The sequence below is a fragment of the Rhinoraja longicauda genome, chromosome 25, assembly GCF_053455715.1.
Source record: "Rhinoraja longicauda isolate Sanriku21f chromosome 25, sRhiLon1.1, whole genome shotgun sequence".
NCBI classification, from domain to species: Eukaryota; Metazoa; Chordata; class Chondrichthyes; order Rajiformes; family Arhynchobatidae; genus Rhinoraja; species Rhinoraja longicauda.
Genome location: NC_135977.1, coordinates 7,475,292 through 7,493,955, shown reverse-complemented (window position 1 = coordinate 7,493,955; position 18,664 = coordinate 7,475,292). Strand labels below are relative to the sequence as shown.

Sequence of the window (18,664 nt, the reverse complement as noted above, 5' to 3'; positions counted from 1 at the left end):
ATTTTTTTAAATGAAAGACAAAGATCACATCTTGTCCAGTTGATTTTCCACTACTCTATTACTCACTTCAGAATACCAAGGCAAACTGGAAAACTCACCGAAATTAAGTAACGCAGCAGTAAAATATTATAACTGCAAATACCCTGGTGTCCAAGGTTCAGCATGGTATTCACTCTTTTATAATGAGTGCTCGAGTTGCTTGAAATGTGATCCCAACCTATTTGCTCCTCTGGGCTTAATTTTAGTGTAAATCTCTTAGGAACTTTGGCATAGCAAAAGAACAGATGGGATGCTTCATCGTCCAACCCTGTAAATAAAAATAACACAGTGTGTCCGCAATGCCAGGCACCAAAGCAAAAATTCCACTATAGATTAATCAATACATCTCATCATCCTGCACATTTGAGCCATATGCATTACATTCAGTACAACTTACCCAAGTAGTTTCCTCTTGCGAAGAATTGGGTTATTAACAGAGTTTAGAGGTTTAAGGCTCACTTTCAGATCCTGAATTCTCATACTGGCCAGTTGTTCTGCATGAGCCTGCTGGATCCCAGCGACCATGGCCTGTGATACACAGATTCACCATCAACACATGCTCTCATTACAACACAAGACACAGGCAAAGGGACAATCCTAAACCGCAAACATATGCAACAACTACCATAGAGTTTCTGCTAGTCAAGGACTGAACATCGAGGAGAGCCTCCGATGAACTTCAGTTTTTACTTCAACTAGTGAAACAAAATAGTTTTCGGTGAATCAATTTCTTTGGCTTAAAACAAAAGTGCAAAAAACTCTCATACGGTTTGCAAGACATAGGAGCAGAATTAGGCCATTCAATCATGGCTGATCTATCTTTCCCTCTCAACCCCATTCTCCTGCCTTCTCCCCGTAACCTTTAGCGCCCTTACTAATCAAGAACCTATCAATCTCTGCTTTAAAAATACCCAAAGACTTGGCCTTCACAGCCGTCTGCGGCAATGAAATCTCGTGCCAAATTTCGTCACCTCAGGTTCTGATCAATTCTCTCAAGGAAAAGTTTTGAAGGTAGGCAATACAGACGTTTGGTTGAAGTGATACTCTTGCATAATTCATCAATTCTGCAGATTGATGCATTCACTGCAATTGCAAAACCAAATCACTCGTTGTGACCCCATAGTTACAAATTATTTACCTTATCCATCATCATTTGGGAAGATGGGAGAATGTTATCTAAAGCCTCTGTAGAGTTCAGCCAGGTATGGTCCAGCACCCCTTCAATATTCAGCCGCTCTTCTGGCTTTACCTTCAGCAATCTGTGAAAGGAAATAATTTAATGCTAAAACCAATTTTTTTAATTTTTATTCTATTAGTAAAGAAAAAGCATATTCCATTCAGATAACCAAATTCCAATCAGTAAACAACTAAGCTCTAGTTGTTGATGAAATGGTATTTGTCCATATTGGAAAGGTTTACTGAAAGCAAGGTCTACCAAGTTGGTTTGACAATTCATTGTCACAAATGTTTCTACATCTCCAATAGTTCCTCAGACTAGTCCTACAGTAGTCAGCACAGAGACCCAGCTATTCAACTCACTTTCTCACAATGTCCTTTGCCATCTCGGAAATCTGACTCCACTCTTCCTCCGGGAATTCAAAGCTTCCCGTCATGATCTTTTTTCGCATGTCCTTTGGGATTGTCCGGCTGTGGTGTTTGGAATAAAACGGTGGATATCCACACAGCATCACGTAAATAATTACACCCAGCGACCACAGGTCACAGCTCTGGGATAAACAAAAATAAGAAGATTTTTATGTCATTTGTAAAACAGATATGGAATGACATCTTGGGGTTTATTTGCTGAATTTGCAATGGTTCTATCCCAACAGTTGTGGAGCAACTGAGATAGCTTTCAGACCAATCAATGGTGCTGGCCATGAAACATATAACCTAACAAGGTTTTCCTCCAGAAAATTCCTCTTTAAAATAAAAAGAGACATTATCTATTGACCCTTTTCCAAGATCTGAAATGCATTAAGTTGACACTGGGGATCTGATAACCAATTCAGTTTTCAGTCTTTAGTATTCATGCTTTGACACTGGACCATTAACAAAATATCACCAGAATGCACCAGATACTTAAATTGAACGATCATGTGTAAAATAAAAGCATTATCACTTTAACCACAATTGGAAGTGCAATGGAAGTGAAAAGATAAACAATATATCCTAATGCCTCGACTGGTAATAAGACTTTTTAATGATTCAGATGTGATTTTGTTTTTTAAAAAGCCATTATAAAGAAAGATAGGGAGGGAGAGGACTCCTGGCTGTCCTCAGCAACATTGCCATGATCAATAACGTGGCAAATATACATTGTTATTTCCCAAATGTAAAGACAAGTGTCGAGAGTATTCATTTGTTATATGCATCAAATATGAACCAAAACAATTAAATTCTTACTTGCTGCAGCTTTTCAGGCACATGAGATGCAACAACAATAAATACACAATAATTTAAGTTATTCTAAGCTGGACCGCTCTGGTACAAAAATCAAGGTGCATTGAGCAACCATCATGCTTTGGTGGTGTGTGGGCCCAGGACAGATCAGAGATGTGCGTGGCCAAATACCTGAAGCTGTTGACCCTCTCCACCATCACGACCCAAAATGTCACCCATTCCTTCTGTCCAGAGATGTTTATCTTAGCTTTTATGTAGTTGTGTGTCCTGTTTCTTTTTTATCGCATGGCTGTATGGTAATCCGCATATCACTGTACCTTAATTGGTACATGTGAGAATAGAAGACCTTTGAACGTTTGAATTTAAAGATGGAGTTGGAGCAGTGTCTGTCTGCATAGTTATGTATATAGAGAGTAGAGGCATAAAGGATTGCATTTATATGTGTAGGAAGGGACTGCAGATGCTGGTTTAAACCGAAGATAGACACAAAATGCTGGAGTAACTCAGCGGGACAGGCAGCATCTCTGGAGAGAAAGAATGGGTGATGTTTCTGGAGTCGAGATTCTTCTTCAGACTGGTTAGGGATAAGGGAAACGAGAGATATAGACGATCACGTAGAGAGATAAAAGTAATGATGATAAAGGAAACAGGCCATTGTTAGACGTTTGTTGGGTGAAAACGAGTAGCTAGTGCGACTTGGGTGGGGGAGGGATAGAGAGAGAAGGAATGCCAGGACTCCCCGAAGTGAGAGAAATCAATTTTCATATTGTTGTTGATATGTTATGTTGAATTTATATGTTGAACGTGATCATTGATTTACATTATGTTTTCCAAATGCTTTGGGGAAACTTCAATAAATTAATTTATTTTTTTGCTTTAAAATAAATCTCTAATTTGGTTTGATTTAAATATTAATTTGAAAATTAATATTTTGGATTTTTTAAAAAAGATTAGGTGATCACAGAAGTAAAATTGATGCTTCTCATCAAGAAACATGTTCAAATATTTCCTTCTTTTCAAAAAGTCAACACTTGGGGAATACTCATCTCTCTATAGGAGGAGATCAGATGTGTAGGAACTGCAGATGCTGCTTTACACCAAAGATATAGACACAAAATGCTGGAGTAACTCAGCGGGTCAGGCGGCATCTCTGAAGTAAAGGAATAGGTGACGTGACAGGTTAAGACGAAGAAGGGTCTCGACTCCTCCATAGGTGGAGAAATCACCTATGCCATTTCTCCAAAGATGATGCCTGACCCGCTGAGTTACTCCAGCATTTTGTGTCTATCTTCTCTGTAGGAGGAGGCTGGGTAACCTATCCCTTAGATCCAGAGGTAGTTTGAGAGTAGTTACAGTGCAGCATGAAAATACATCTCGGGATGATGTCTCACCTACTTGTTCTTCAGATTACCCAGAATGGGTTGGAAAAAGAAAGCAGCTTTTCAACTCAACACCATAGTGAGGTTACAAAAACTAATGGATTATGGCTAGTAATTGTTCTGTTTCAGGAAGAGGGGCAGTAATGGGCAATGCGAATGGTATGGCAAATTAAATAGGGCAGAGTTAGCCCCCATGGGGAAAGTTGCAGTGCATAAACTGCATGAATTTTTAAATTTGTATGCATCTCACTTCCACATAACACACTTTACCTGAGGGGGAAAGAAAAATAAACCATTCCTGCCATTTAATAACCGAGCTAACCCATACCGTTTTTCTAAAACTGATCCCAACGTACAAAGAGACCTAGCACCTGGCATTCACATAAAGTGATAAGGGGTTACCTTATTGTAAGTGTACGGGGTTGGCGAGGTAGGTATTATTCCAGATTTCTCTTTCTGATGTCTCCTCTGTGCCTCTAATACCTGCCAGAAAAGCAAAAAAATATTAAAATAAAGAGCTTAACCATGCAGTCTCATTACATTTTACAAAATTAAAAGGTAGAACCCTGATTCATTTCAATGTGAGCAAAACACACTGACAAATTTTAAAATGGAAATATAATAGTTTAGTTTAGTTTAGAGATACAGCACTGAAACAGGCCCTTCGGCCCAACGAGTGTGTGCTGACCAGCAATCCCTGCACACTAACACCACCCTCCTCCACACACTAGGGACAATTTACAATTTTAAAGCCAATTAGCCTACAAACCTGTACATCTTTGGAGTGTGGGAGAAAACCAGAGCACCGGGGGAAAACCTACACAGGTCACAGGGAGAAAGTACAAACTCCATACAGACAGCCCCTGTAGTCAGGATTGAACCCAGGTCTCTGGCGCTGTAAGGCAGTAACACTACCGCTGCACCACTGTGCTGCCCAAAAATCCCAATAATTTTAATTTTTAAAAAGAGAATGAGGGAGGTTAAAGAAATGCATATTCGAAATGCAAGAACGATGCATTAAAGTCATTTAATGTTTGAAGGTCACTGACAAACTTAAAAATATGGGAGGGAATATTTTACATGTCTGCTCTGGCTGGCTCAACCTTCCCCAGGGGGCAAACATTTACTTACTCCAGGGCTTAACAAACAAAAGTATATCATGGAAAAAATCCTTTCCAATTTGATTAAGATGCGGAGAAATTTGTTCTGAGAGTTGTGAATCTTTGAGAGTTCTCAACAAAAAAATCTCTGGATACAGGGTTATTAAAAATATTCAAGGCTGGGACATTCAGATTGAAATGAAGTGCTTTAGGCAAGAAAGTGAAGTTGAGCTTAATTATCACATCAATCATGATCTTAATAAATAATGAAGCAAGCTCAATGAGGCTCTGGCTTAATACGATTCCTATTTTGTACAGTATGTTTTTATTACTGAAAGTAGCCACATTAGTTTCTCAAACATCCTTATAAATAAATAAAGATGAAACAAAATATACAAGAGCATTGAAAGTTGTCCACAAATAGGTTATTATGCATAAATACACTGTAACTATTCTATGGCCGTGGAATCTAGCCCTTTAGCTATGCCACCCATCCTTTAACTCAGTCTTCCTAGAGAGTGTTTTTGGAACCTGCATCACTGACGCACAATTATCAGTTACCATAATACCAAGATAGAGAACAACAAAGATTCAGATATATCGGTGCATCAATGTAAAAATAATACAGTAATAGTAGTTGGGGGGTTCAACTTAACTGGGATCACCTTCGTGGTGGGAGTTTGAATTTTGAAAGTCCTTCCATGTGAGATTTTGAGTAAGCAAAGACAATCCTACTAAAGAATAGGTGGTACCAAATTTAATCTTTGTCAATGCAGGCGGGCATGTGAAGAAAGGTTCAGTGGGAAAACCTTTCAGAGACAGAGATCATGACTAATTTTGTGAAATAAATACCTTCGATTTGTACCAGCATCTGCAGTTATTTTCTAACACTATTATGACTAATTTTTAAGCTCGTTATAGAGAAGGACCATTATAGACTGGCAATTCGGATCTCGAATTTGGAGAAAGCCAATTTCATTATGATAAGACAGGACCGGGCAAAAATGGACTGGGGAAGAATGTAGAAACAAGGAACTGCAGATGCTTGTTTACAAAAGAAAAAAGGCAGAGTGCTGGAGTAACCCAGTGGGTCCGGCAGCATTCCTGGAAAACATGGATAGGTGACTTTGCGGGTTGGGACCCTTCTTCAGACTCAGAGTGGGAGCAGCTTACTGCTGGTAAATCTACGTGCTCAGTGAGAAGCTTACAAAAAGGAAAACAATTAGAGTTTTGGACTAACGTGTTCTGGTACTGGTGAAAGGCAAAGCCAACAAATTCAAGGATCCCTGGATGCAAAGGGGTAGAAGACTGGATAAAGAAGAAAGGTACTTAAGGCAGATTTAGAGAAATGAATACTGAGAAGCCCTCCAAGAGTATAGAAGGTATAGGGGGTACGTTAAAAATTAATTAGGAGAGGGGTACAAAATAACATCAGCTTAATCCAAGATTAAGAAAATTCCCAAAACATTTTGTCAGCATCTTAATATAAAGAAGTTAGCCATGGAAACATGAAGAGCAGTCTGTGCATGAAGCTGGAGGATGTAAGCAAGGTCTCAAATAAGGATTTCACATCTGCATCCACTGTAGTTGGTCAATTCTAGAATGGGGATGGTGGAATTCTAGAACAAATAACATTGAAAGGCAGGCACAAGGAACTGCAGTGGCTGGATGTTTGTGCAGAGCACATAAGTGCTGCAACACTGTGTCCTCACATTTAAAAGCAGGAGGGTTTTAGATGTCACAGCAGGCAGACAAATAACCAAGGCTTCTTTCCCCAAACCCAACCTTTTCCCAAAATAAAGAAATTAGCAGCCATCAATTTTTGTGGTCTCAGCTTAGCAATGTGTAGAGAATCCCTCTAATGGATGTCAATTGTAAAGTACTTGTATGTTGTGTTGCCCCCTATTGCAAATAAAAACAGAGAAATACTTGTTCACACCAGTTCCCCAACTCCAAGATGGGTGACCAAGATAAACACAAACAAAAAGACTCCATGTATTGCTAATGTTCCAAATGTCTAACTTTAAAGTATCAAGTGCCCAGAGTCATTAGAAAGAGCCTCAGACCTACAAACTTTATCCATAACTTTCTATTATTCCACCATGTGGAAAACTCTTCCAGGCCAACATCCTGGTTATTGAAGCACTACTTACATTTAGCGTTCTTTATTGGGCAGGCCACGTCATATGCATGGCCGTCACCAGACTTCCAAAACAGGCAATCAATTCCACAGACTGGCATGCAAAGAAATTAGCAGGTGGATGCAGAAAAAGTTTCAAGGATCTACTCAAAGCTTTGTTGACTCCAGGGAACCTCTGGCTCAAAATGGAGGAGCATTCGGATCAGTATTAAGAACCTCGGGCCCACGCTTCGAGAGTCCCTGTGTGAGAAGTGGAAGGAGCACACCACACCACCCACGTGCAGGCCCTAATGTAGAAAAATCAGCGGTTCTCACGTTGGCCTCATTAGCCGCTCCTGAACCTTCACAAACAGAGGAGCTGAAGGCAAATCACCCTTCATCTGGAGGGACTGCCTATGAAGAGCAGTGCACACACACACACACACTTACCTGCGGTGCTACATAATACGGAGTGAACTGTGGTGTCATCAGATCCCCATGATCGATTTTGGCAAATCCAAAATCGCAGAGTTTAACTGGTGCATCCTGTAAGATGAAAGGTTTAAATATCAAAACCAGGAATTTAAAAAAAATTCGCATGCTTCATTTGACAAGACATTGGAGGTTTAAATCAACACACGGTCATTCATCCTCCAGTGTCTGCTTGCTCATTTCAGGCTCAGTCCAACACTATTTACTGTAATACCATGCTCTCTCACTCTCAAAAGCACCACTTTACCTTGCTCTACATTGCATCTGCCCCTATTACTCACCTGGTCAGAATAAAGTGTCTCAACAGTTTTCTTGCAGTTTAGCCAAGACTTCCACTTCAGTGTCCTCAATTATATTTGCTATTTCCAAGCCATTATGTTTTGTGCAGAAGCAACTTTTATAAAAAAGATAATTACCAATAGCTTCATCATCCAAATAGTACACAATAATAAATGTGTACTCCTGTCCAATTGAAAATATTTTCTCTGTATACCATTCCAGCAGTCAATGTCTTAACCATTTTTTTAAAAATCTACTATTAATGAAGCTACTTTTTATATTTGCCTTCAAAGGTAAAGACCACTACTCAGAAAAGCCAAACTTGCTTTCTGGTTTATCATACCCATACAAGTATGATTCCTATATTTCACACAGCAACTTAAAAGTCACAAGAGCCTGTGAATTAACAGGAAAATATGATTTATGGATGTCAATTTCCCTAGACAGGAACTGAAGGGAAATCCTCTAGTCTTCTGCACATAAAAGATTAATATTACAAGATAACCATTCCACTTAAATGAAGAGACGGCCAAGGAAAATAACTTCACCTTTGGGGGAGTTGGGGGGAATGCTAATCTAACTACGAACAACTCACTCAAAGCACCAATAAAGAACAGCTAACATTAGCAAAGTCTTCAGTAGCCTTTTTCTTCCCTGATGTCTCCCTTTACTCCTTTCCAACCCTCTTAGTAGTTTCATTTAGCAAGCTTCCGACCAAGGTTTATTATGCTGGTACCGATAAATTTAAAAACATCGGAATTAAATTTTTTTGAGAGAGTGCATGATTACCAAGCTATAATATTTTATAAAATACAAAGACATGCACTTCTCATGCTTACAAGAAGGTCAGGACATCATCATGTTTCCGTCATGCTTGTGTGCTGTGCCTGTTTGAGGTTTAATTTCCCCCATGAACTTACCTGTACTTGCCTTCTGGTCTTCTCAAGGATGGGTCTGCAATGTAGGTGAGGCTGTGCCCCTCACCTGTAAATGGAGCTTCCAGGCCTGATCCTTCTACCCACTCTCCAACCACAAACCCAAATGTACCCCTGATTCATCAGCCTCTGACCTGGCCACATCCCATTCTGACCAGATCTTGTACCTCCCACTAAAAAAAAAAGGGCAAGAGAAAAAAAAGGAAGAAAGCGAAAATAAGGTGCGGGGAAATTTTTTTAAATGCATAACGACCACAGAGAAAGACAAGATTGTGCGCATCTTTCAACAGTAATTTGTTTTTTATATAGCGTCTTCAACATATTTAAATGTCCCAAGACATTTTATTGAACCATTATCAATTAACATTGAGCCGCAATTAGATTTTGGGGCAAGTGACCAAAGGCGTGGTCAAAGGGGAAATATCAAACAGCATATTATTTTTTTTAAAAGGTGAAAATAGTTAAGAACGGTCATTCTTAAACTTAAGGCCCGGATATCTAAAGATATAAGGACACACGATAAGAGATGAATGACAGATTTGCACTGGAAAGCCAAATTGAAAGCACAGAGAACTCCTAGAAGATTGTACGACTTGAAAAATTTGGAGTGATACCGAAAATAATCCGCATCGCTGGAACAGACCACTGGCTGAATGGGATGTGGTGCAAGTTATGGCTGCATTACAGATGTAAGTGCAAAGGGCTTTGGTGATGGAGAGACCATGGGACTGGAATCGTAGATTAAATTGGACCCCAAAGTTACTTGGTTCGTTAAAATTTAATATGAACAAAGCCAGAGGTGGTATTCCGGGTCCGGACCCAAAACGTCACCCATTCCTTCTCTCCAGAGATGCTGCCTGTCCCGCTGAGTTACTCCAGCACTTTGTGTCTATCTTTGGTATACGATTAACACTGCTACAAGCCAGGAAAGATATGGGAACGTTCAGATCTTCCAAAGAATTCCATTACCTTTCAATGATTTATTCTGAACAAATACACATATACTAAACGAGTAATAAATTAAACCATAATTTTCCAATGACATAACGCCCTTATTAAAATTGCATCACGTCACACTGCACTAGGACTTCCTAATTAATAAATCAACATTATTTAAACTAAAATTAATAAAGAGGTCACCATTCAGCAAGTATACTGGATTATTACTTACATGATTGGTGCCTGATTCAGATACTCACCAGAGAGTTATCCTTAAAGAGGAGGTTTTCAGGTTTGAGGTCCCTATGGGCAATGTTCAAGGAGTGACAGTGCTGTATAGCCAAACCAATCTGCACAAACACAGTAAAGACAGATATTGGTAAATATTTAAATCACCGTAGACGGCCGCGGTGGTGCAGCAGTAAAGTTGCTACCTAACAATGCTTGCAGCACCGGAGACTCTGATTCGATCCCGACTACGGGTGCTGTCTGTACGGAGTTTGTACATTTTCCCCGTGACAGCATGGGTTTTGTCCGAGATCTTCGGTTTCCTCCCAGACTCCAAAGACTTTCAGTTATGTAGATTAATTGGCTTGATGTATGTGTAAATTGTCCCTAGTGTGTGTGTAGGATAGTGTTAATGCGCGGGGATCGCAGGTTGTTGCAGACTCGGTGGGCCGAAGGGCCTGTTTCCGCGCTTTATCACTAAACTAAACTAAACCAAGAAACCAAAATTATTAAAAGGACTAAAAAAATTAAAAGCACAGCGATTAACAATATAAGCAATTGCGCAGGGGGTATATTTTTGTGAAACCACATAAAAAGTCTTTCCACTCAAACACAGCTCATATCAAAAAAGGTAAAACCATCCAAAAGAATTACAATATATAAGCAGCCCAGTGGTATGAACATCGACTTCTCCAACTTTAGATAGTTCCTCTGTCCCTCCCTTCCCCTTCTCCTTCCCAGATCTCCCTCTATCTTCCTGTCTCCACCTATATCCTTCCTTTGTCCCACCCCCGACATCAGTCTGAAGAAGGGTCTCAACCCGAAAAGTCACCCATTCCTTCTCTCCCGAGATGCTGCCTGACCTGCTGAGTTACTCCAGCATTTTGTGAATAAATCGATTTGTACCAGCATCTGCAGTTATTTTCTTATATAATATATAAGTGCTATTATTCTCTTCACAATCGTGTTAAAATGAATGCCAATAGGTGCAGGTATCAAATATATCCCAATGATGCTGGAATTGCCAATCACTATCCAAATCATAGATAGCCACTGTTCTCCTGATCTGGAGTCCCTAACAGTTAAATGCAGGCCTTTTTACCTTCCTCGCGAATTTACAGGGGTTATAGTAACAGCAGTCTACATCCCACCGAATGCTAACGCTAGCACAGCTTTAGGCTACCTGCTCGGTGCAATAAACTCACAACAGAGCACATATCCAGAAGCAGCCCACATCATAGCCGGGGACTTCAACCATGCAGACCTAAAGTCAGTTCTCCCGAAACTTGAACAACACATAAGATGTGCTACCAGGGGGAAAAACACACTAGACAAGGTTTACTCAAATATTAAGAAGGGGTTCAGGTCAGCACCACTACCACACCTGGGGCAGTCAGATCACCTGTCCATATTCCTAACCCCAGCATACACCCCACTCAGGAGGAAAGCTCCAGTCACCATAAAGACTGTTAAGACATGGCCTGAAGGAGCTTCCTCGCAGCTGCAGGATTGCTTCGAAAGGACCAACTGGGATATTTTTGAGGATCAGGACTTGGAGGAGTACACATCAACTGTACTTTGCTACATCGAAAACTGTGTTGACAATGTCACCGTCGACAAACGCATCCGGTTGTACCCAAATCAAAAACCCTGGATGACAAAGGATGTCAGGTCTCTCCTCAAGGACCGTAACACCGCCTTCAGGTCTAGTGATAGAGCTCTATACAGTGCTGCTAGAACCAACCTGAAGAGAGGCATCAAGGATGCCAAAGCGTCCTACAAGAGGAAGATTGAAGACCACTTCTCCAACAATGACCCACGGCGGGTATGGCAAGGCATCCAGCACATCACCAACTACAAGACCAGCAACCGCACGACTGCCGACGGCGACGCCTCGCTGGCTGAGGAACTTAACTGTTTCTTTGCTCGTTTCGAGGTGAAAGCTACAGTGGCAGACATTACACCCTCTCCAGCACCTGACAGCAACACCTTCACTGTGCAGGAGTATGATGTTAAGCGCGTGCTCAGAGCAGTGAATCCCAGGAAAGCTGCAGGCCCCGATGGTGTGACGGGCAGAGTGCTGAGGGAATGTGCAGACCAATTATCTGAGGTCTTCACAAAAATCTTCAACCTGTCCCTTTTAAAATCCACCATCCCTCCCTGCCTGAAGTCCGCCATAATCATCCCACTGCCGAAAAAGTCTGTCATCAGCAGTCTTAACGACTACCGTCCGGTAGCACTCACACCGGTCATCACAAAGTGCTTCGAGAGACTGGTCCTGCAGCACATCAAAGCCAGCCTCACACCCACCTTCGACCCACACCAGTTTGCCTACAGAGCAAATAGTTCTACAGGGGATGCCATCGACACTGCTCTTCACACTGCACTGACCCACCTTGAACACCAGGGGAGCTATGTGAGGATGCTCTTCCTCGACTTCAGCTCTGCCTTTAACACGGTCATCCCGAGCAGACTGGTCACCAAACTTTCCGACCTTGGATTTTCCCAAACCATCTGCAAATGGATCAAGGACTTTCTGACCAACCGCCCCCAGACAGTCAAAATAGGCCCTCACCTCTCCTCCACCATTACACTGAGCACCGGCTCACCACAGGGCTGTGTGTTGAGCCCCATCCTTTACTCCCTCTACACTCACGACTGCGCCCCCACCCATCCCACCAACACCATCATCAAGTTCGCGGATGACACGACTGTGGTTGGACTCATCTCAGAAGGAGATGAGACAGCCTATAGGGATGAAATCCAAAGGCTGGCAGCATGGTGTTCAGTGAACAATCTGGTCCTGAACTCCTCCAAAACAAAGGAACTTATAATTGACTTTAGGAAAACCAGTGGAGATTACGACCCACTCTACATCAATGGGGTCTGTGTGGAAAGGGTACCAGCTTTCAGGTTCCTGGGTACGCACATCGCAGAGGATCTCACCTGGTCTACCAACACCATCACCACAGTAAAGAAGGCACAGCAGAGACTCCACTTCCTGAGGATCCTCAGGAAAACCAACCTGCAGGAGAAGCTCATGTTGTCCTTCTATCGCTGCTCCATCGAGAGTGTGCTGGCATACTGTATAACCACATGGTATGCCAGCTGCTCAGAAAAGGACAGGAAGGCCCTTCAGAGGGTCATCACGACGGCCCAGAAAATCATCGGCTGCTCACTGCCCTCCCTGGAGCACCTGTTCAGCCTACGCTGCCTCAGTAGAGCAGGCAAAATAATAAAAGATCCATCCCACCCCGGCCACCGTCTGTTTGTTCATCTGCCCTCTGGTCGACGTTTCAGGTCGATAAAATCCCGAACAAACAGACTTAAGAACAGTTTTTACCCCAGGGCCATACGAGAACTGAACACTACCTTTGCACTAGGCAACACTAAAAAATCTTTGTACTTAACATAATTGTATTTAATTGTATTTATGTATTTATTTGTTTTTGCATTTATTGCATATATGTTTGTACGCACCGTCAGGATTGGCTATTTTTTAATTTCGTTGTACTCGTTGCAATGACAATAAATGAATATTATTATTATTATTAAAAGTCCAATGCAGCTAACAAGAAGTATCAGCTCTAATTGAGGGTGAAAAAGATAGAAGGTCGATTGTAACAATATAGGTTTATAAATAGTTCTTCATCATCTACAAAATGGCCCTTTTGCAGATCACATAATAAAAAGAATTGTGTGCAGTAATAATTCATGTAAGCAAACTGTACTGTTATTCAACCATAATTGGAAGAAATATTAATTTGATTTGCAAAGATATTGAGGATATCAAGATAATTTGTTCACCATGTTTCTGAACAGCATGTTAAGCTTATAATAGTGCAAGATCTAAATCAGATTATTCATTTCTTCATCAGTCTCCACTATTACTGATTTGTGAGTTGATATCCAATATTTGCTGCAAAATTATATATTTACTTTTGAAAATGAAAAAATAAAATTAGATACTGCTGTAATTTGCTGAAAACACTCAGAAGGTCTTACTGATGTAATTGAATTAAATTGAGGTAGATTCGAGCAGATTTACCATTTTGCAGCAGCCATTTTGAGCTGTTGCCAAACCAAGCTGTGATGTTTCCCAGTGGGATGCTTTCTACATTGAATCTGTGGAAGTTGGTAAGTGTCACTGGCAACATGGCACTGGTAAATTTAGATATATAGATACATAGAAAATAGGTGCAGGAGGAGGCCATTTGGCCCTTCGAGCCAGCACCGCCATTCAATCTGATTATGGCTGATCATCCACAACCTGTACCCCGTTCCTGCCTTCTCCCCATATCCCTTGATTCCGCTAGCCCTAAGAGCTCTATCTAACTCTCATTTGAATGCATCCAGTGAATCGGCCTCCACTGCCTTCTGAGGCAGAGAATTCCACAAATTCACAACTCTCTGGGCTTCAAAGGCATCCAGCAGCAACAAGATATGGCAAAGTAAGTATTTTCCTTTTTCCCAGATTTAAAAAAAAGCAAAGTAAAGCAGTATTGCCAGTGATATTAATTTCCTGTGAGATGTGGGAAATCGGGGACAATCAGATATCCATGGTAACTACGGTTGCAGAAAGTGTGATCAGTTGCAGCTCTTCTGTAAAGCAGGGTAGAGCAAAGGTTAGGCGAGTGATCAGAGACTCCATAGTCAGAGGCACAGGGAGGCATTTCTGTCACAATGAGCAAGTCTCCAGGATGGTGTGTTGTCTCCCTGGTGCCAGGGTCAGGGATGTTCTCAGAGCAGACGCAGTGAGCAGCCAAAGAAGGTGGGAAGATAGACTAGGTCCTGTAAAGAGGATTTAGGTAGGTAGGTAGAGGCAGGAAGACAGACATCACTGGTAGGAAGACAGATTAGGTTCTGCAAAGATAATTTAGGAAGACTTGTAATAAGTTGAAAAGCTGGTCTCCGAGGGTTGTAATCTCAGGGCTACTCCATGTATCAAGCTCGCGAGGCAAGCAACATGAAGATGGCATGGATAAATGCATGGCTTAGGAGCTGGTGCAAGGGGAAGGGCTTCAGATATTTGGACTCTCTTCTAAGGAAGTTGGGACCTGTTCAAGAGAGAGCGATTGCACCAGAACTGGAGAGGCACTGATATTCCCTTAGAGAGATAGGCTAGTTTGACTCAGGAGCATTTTATCAAGACTGGCAAGTGGGTGCCCGATACAAAGCACAAGTGCGACGATGCAAAAAGAGACTCAAAAAGATAAAACTGTGGAGTTAAAGGTCCACATGATGCCGGATAACCTGGACTTCCATTCAAAACTCCTCACAATGGCCAAATAATGCACTTTTTATTTTCATCATCCCCACTAACATGAAAGTATCCTTACCTGTTTAGTTACCTGGCTAGCCATTTTCTCTGTAAAGTGCTTGTGTTGGCTGATTCGGTGAAACAGCTCTCCGCCTTCCATCATCTCCATTACAATTAGCAGCCGAGCCCTGGAGATTTTTTCCAAAGGGTAAAAGATTAAATTTAGTGGAAGTGAAATTATATAAACGCAAAATTCATGTGCATCCCAATTCATGATAGGGTGCATTTTGTTTAAGAGTTAACTCCAACATCCTGCAAATAATTAAAGATCTGATCATTTGCCTTCACGAGTCACTGATAGAAACATACCTTGGACTGGACTCGTGTGGAAACTGAACACTGTTAGCATAAACTTCAATAATTTGAACAATGTTGTTGTGCCCCACACACATAAGGTGATGTCGAACCTGCAAAAGGATTAACCTGCGTTATAAATTTAGCATCACAGATTTCTAAACACACATAGCAAGAAAATACAATCTTTTCCATGGAAGGTAAAAAACTTTTGTTTACTGCTGCCAGCTTTATTATGAATTTATAACGAGTGATATATTGAACCACATTGCCAAAGCTAAATATTCCCTTTTACATTTCAAAGTCAAGAATATGGAAAAAAAACTGAAAACGCTGGTAACAATTAGAGATTCATCAGCATCTGGGAATCAAACCTTAGCCTAGCTTTGCTATGCACTGACTGTGTTTTCCACTTCATTCAAACTTATGTATAGACACATTTAAGAAGAGGCCAAGCAATCATAAATATATGCAGTGCTACAAGTGAATTCTAACCAAGGTCTGACACAGTTAGTCACCAACAGCCTGAGTCGCATAGAATGGAAACATGCCCTTTGACTCACTGCATCCGCACTGACCATTTTTCTTTTCAGATCCCCGTCATTCCCCCCCCCCCATCTACCTACTCTAATGGCCATGAAATCTACCAATCAGCACATCCTTGGCATGTGGGAGGCCAGTGAATCGTCAGGGGAGGTTCATGCAGTCACACGATGAACACACCTGCCGCCCACACAGACAGCACCCAGAAACAAGATTGAACTGGATTTCTGGAGGTGAGCTATCTGTGCTAACTGCTGTACCACAGTTCTAGTGTAACTCCCTTACTTTTCATTTCCTCTTGAAATAAAGCATAGTTGCATTTGTTTTCTTTATGACCGTGTTAACTTGCAGAGTAACTCTGCGATTGATATATTTTGCAGCTCAAGAACTGTTCTTCACCCTCCCAAAAACTGCAACTTAAGCGAACTGCCTTTTCTCACTATTAAAATTGTCATTTCATGTTGATCTGAGTTGAGTCTCATTTACCATTAATGACTCAGGCTTGTTTATTAATCTTGTCTTATACTTTGTTGCAGTCTTACTACATATAGCCTATTCACAAGTGCTTCGGGGTGTAGCTCAGTGTTAGAGCACTCACTTCGCATGTGTGAGGTCCTGGATTCAATCCCCGCCATTTCTAGCGTTGCTTTTGAGCGGCACAGTGGTAGAGTTGCTGCCTTACAGCGGCAGAGATCCAGGTACAGAGTTTGTACCATCTCCCTGTGACTGCATGGGCTTTTTTTACAGGAGCTCTGGTTTCCTCCCACACCCCAAAGATGTACAGGCTTTTACGTTAATTAGCTTCGGTAAAACTGTGACTTAATTGTCGCTAGTCAGTAGGACAGTGCTAGCGTGCAGGGTGATCGCTGGTCAGCATGAACTCAGTGGGCCGAAGGGACTGCTTCCACACTGTACATCTAAAGTCTAAAGTTGAATGCTTCTATCCACTATTCACAATTTTGACATCATTCATCAATTTAGAAATGTTCTCGATTTCAAACACCAAGTCATTAATATAAATTGTGAACACCAATATTCACCTTCTTCCACTGCGAATATCCAATGTTTACTTCCATTCTCTACTGTGTGTCTGAAAACCAGTTAACAATCCATTCTGACTCTATATTCTCTGATCTCGTTAGTCTGTGAAGGCAGACGTTATCTTAAATGTCTTGTTAAACAGCGACTACATTAACATCATCTACCTTTTTCAATAACTCTTCAAACAAAAACCAAGATCTTTTCTTTTGAAATCTATAAAGACACAATGTTGGAGTAACTCAGCGAGTCATGCAGTATTTCTGGAGAACATGGATAGGCGACATTTCGGTTCAGGACCCTTCTTTGGATAGAATCCATTCTGGTAATTTATACCCGAAAACATCGTCTGTCCATTTCCCCACAGATGCTGCCTAACTGCTGAATTACTCCAGAACTGTCTTTTTTTTTTGTAAACCAGCACCTGCAGTTCCATGTGTCCATTCCTCTGCCACTACGTCTTTTTTTTTTACAAATTATTTAATATGCAGTAGTGCTTCTGTTATCGCTTCAATGAATTCTTGTAAAATACATGGATTCAATATGCACAAATAATTCAATTTATTTAAATTTATTCCCATTTGTTATTTAATTGCATTTGTTGCATTATTTACGTCATCAGGATTCATTCCTCCTCTTCTACTATAATGTCGAGTAACAGAACAACAGAACCAGGAAATTGCATTGGAATTTCTTGCGGCAGGAATGATCTACACTCTACTGAAGACTCTCGCTTCTTTTTAACAGGGAAGGTTGGCAGGGGTTGTATGCTGACAAAATGGATAGGCTTCCAAGACTCCTTTAATTAGGACTGTTCAGATCAACACTCAATGCTATATTTAGGACTGCCTGTTCTAAGCTCCTGCTAATTATTATGTACTTTACAAGCCTGCCAGAGGAATAAGTGCGAGAAACCCCCCCCCACAGGAGGCAGACTCAGCATTTCTGGATAAAGAGACTGGATTACTGTTAAATTAACATCTCACAATGCCAGGCGAGGCAAGATTTTGCTGATGTGATTCATGAGCTAACCTTCAGGTTCAGTTTCCCCTTCATATAAAACCCAGCTGGGTATTATCAGTGTGCAAGAATGGAATGCAGATGCTAGTTTACACTGACGATAGACACAAAATACTGGAGTAACTCAGCGCGTCAGGCAGTCTCTCAGGGGAAAAGGAAAAGGTGACGTTTCGGGTCGAGACCCTTCATCAGCCTGAGACCCTTCAGAACGTCACCTATTCCTTTTCTCCAGAGATGCTGCCTGGCCCTCAGAGTTACTCCAGCATTTTGTGTCTATCTTGGGTATTATCAGGATGCTGGTTGCAGGTACTTTTTGTAGAACTATTGACCATAAATAAATAAAAACAAGTTTAATTTTGAAAAAAAAATTAAAAGTTGAATTTGTTTGTATTTATGATCAAAAAGAACTGACCATAAAAACATAGAAAAATAGGTGCAGGAGGAGGCCAGTCGGTCCTTTGAGCCAGCACCGCCATTCAATATGATCATGGCTGATCATCTAAAATCAGTACCCTGTTCCTGCTTTTTCCCCATAT

At 41.2% G+C, this 18,664-nt stretch overlaps 1 protein-coding gene across 2 annotated transcripts in view; it reads right to left on the bottom strand.

Annotated features, from left to right (window-relative positions):
• The window catches only part of mapkapk5 (MAPK activated protein kinase 5), a 45,543-nt gene that overhangs the window by 8,737 nt on the left and 18,142 nt on the right, over nt 1-18,664 (bottom strand). Inside the window, exons 2-10 of one of the 2 annotated variants that reach the window (XM_078421190.1) lie at nt 17,111-17,213; nt 15,543-15,640; nt 15,253-15,361; nt 9,946-10,035; nt 7,491-7,586; nt 4,224-4,304; nt 1,579-1,766; nt 1,178-1,298; nt 437-567 (exon numbers count right to left, since the gene is read on the bottom strand). In XM_078421190.1, coding sequence (XP_078277316.1) covers nt 437-567; nt 1,178-1,298; nt 1,579-1,766; nt 4,224-4,304; nt 7,491-7,586; nt 9,946-10,035; nt 15,253-15,361; nt 15,543-15,640; nt 17,111-17,146 — 950 coding nt within the window. In that variant the 5' untranslated portion in view covers nt 17,147-17,213. The remainder of the gene's footprint in view (nt 1-436; nt 568-1,177; nt 1,299-1,578; nt 1,767-4,223; nt 4,305-7,490; nt 7,587-9,945; nt 10,036-15,252; nt 15,362-15,542; nt 15,641-17,110; nt 17,214-18,664) is intronic. The other variant, XM_078421189.1, reaches the window with a different exon arrangement.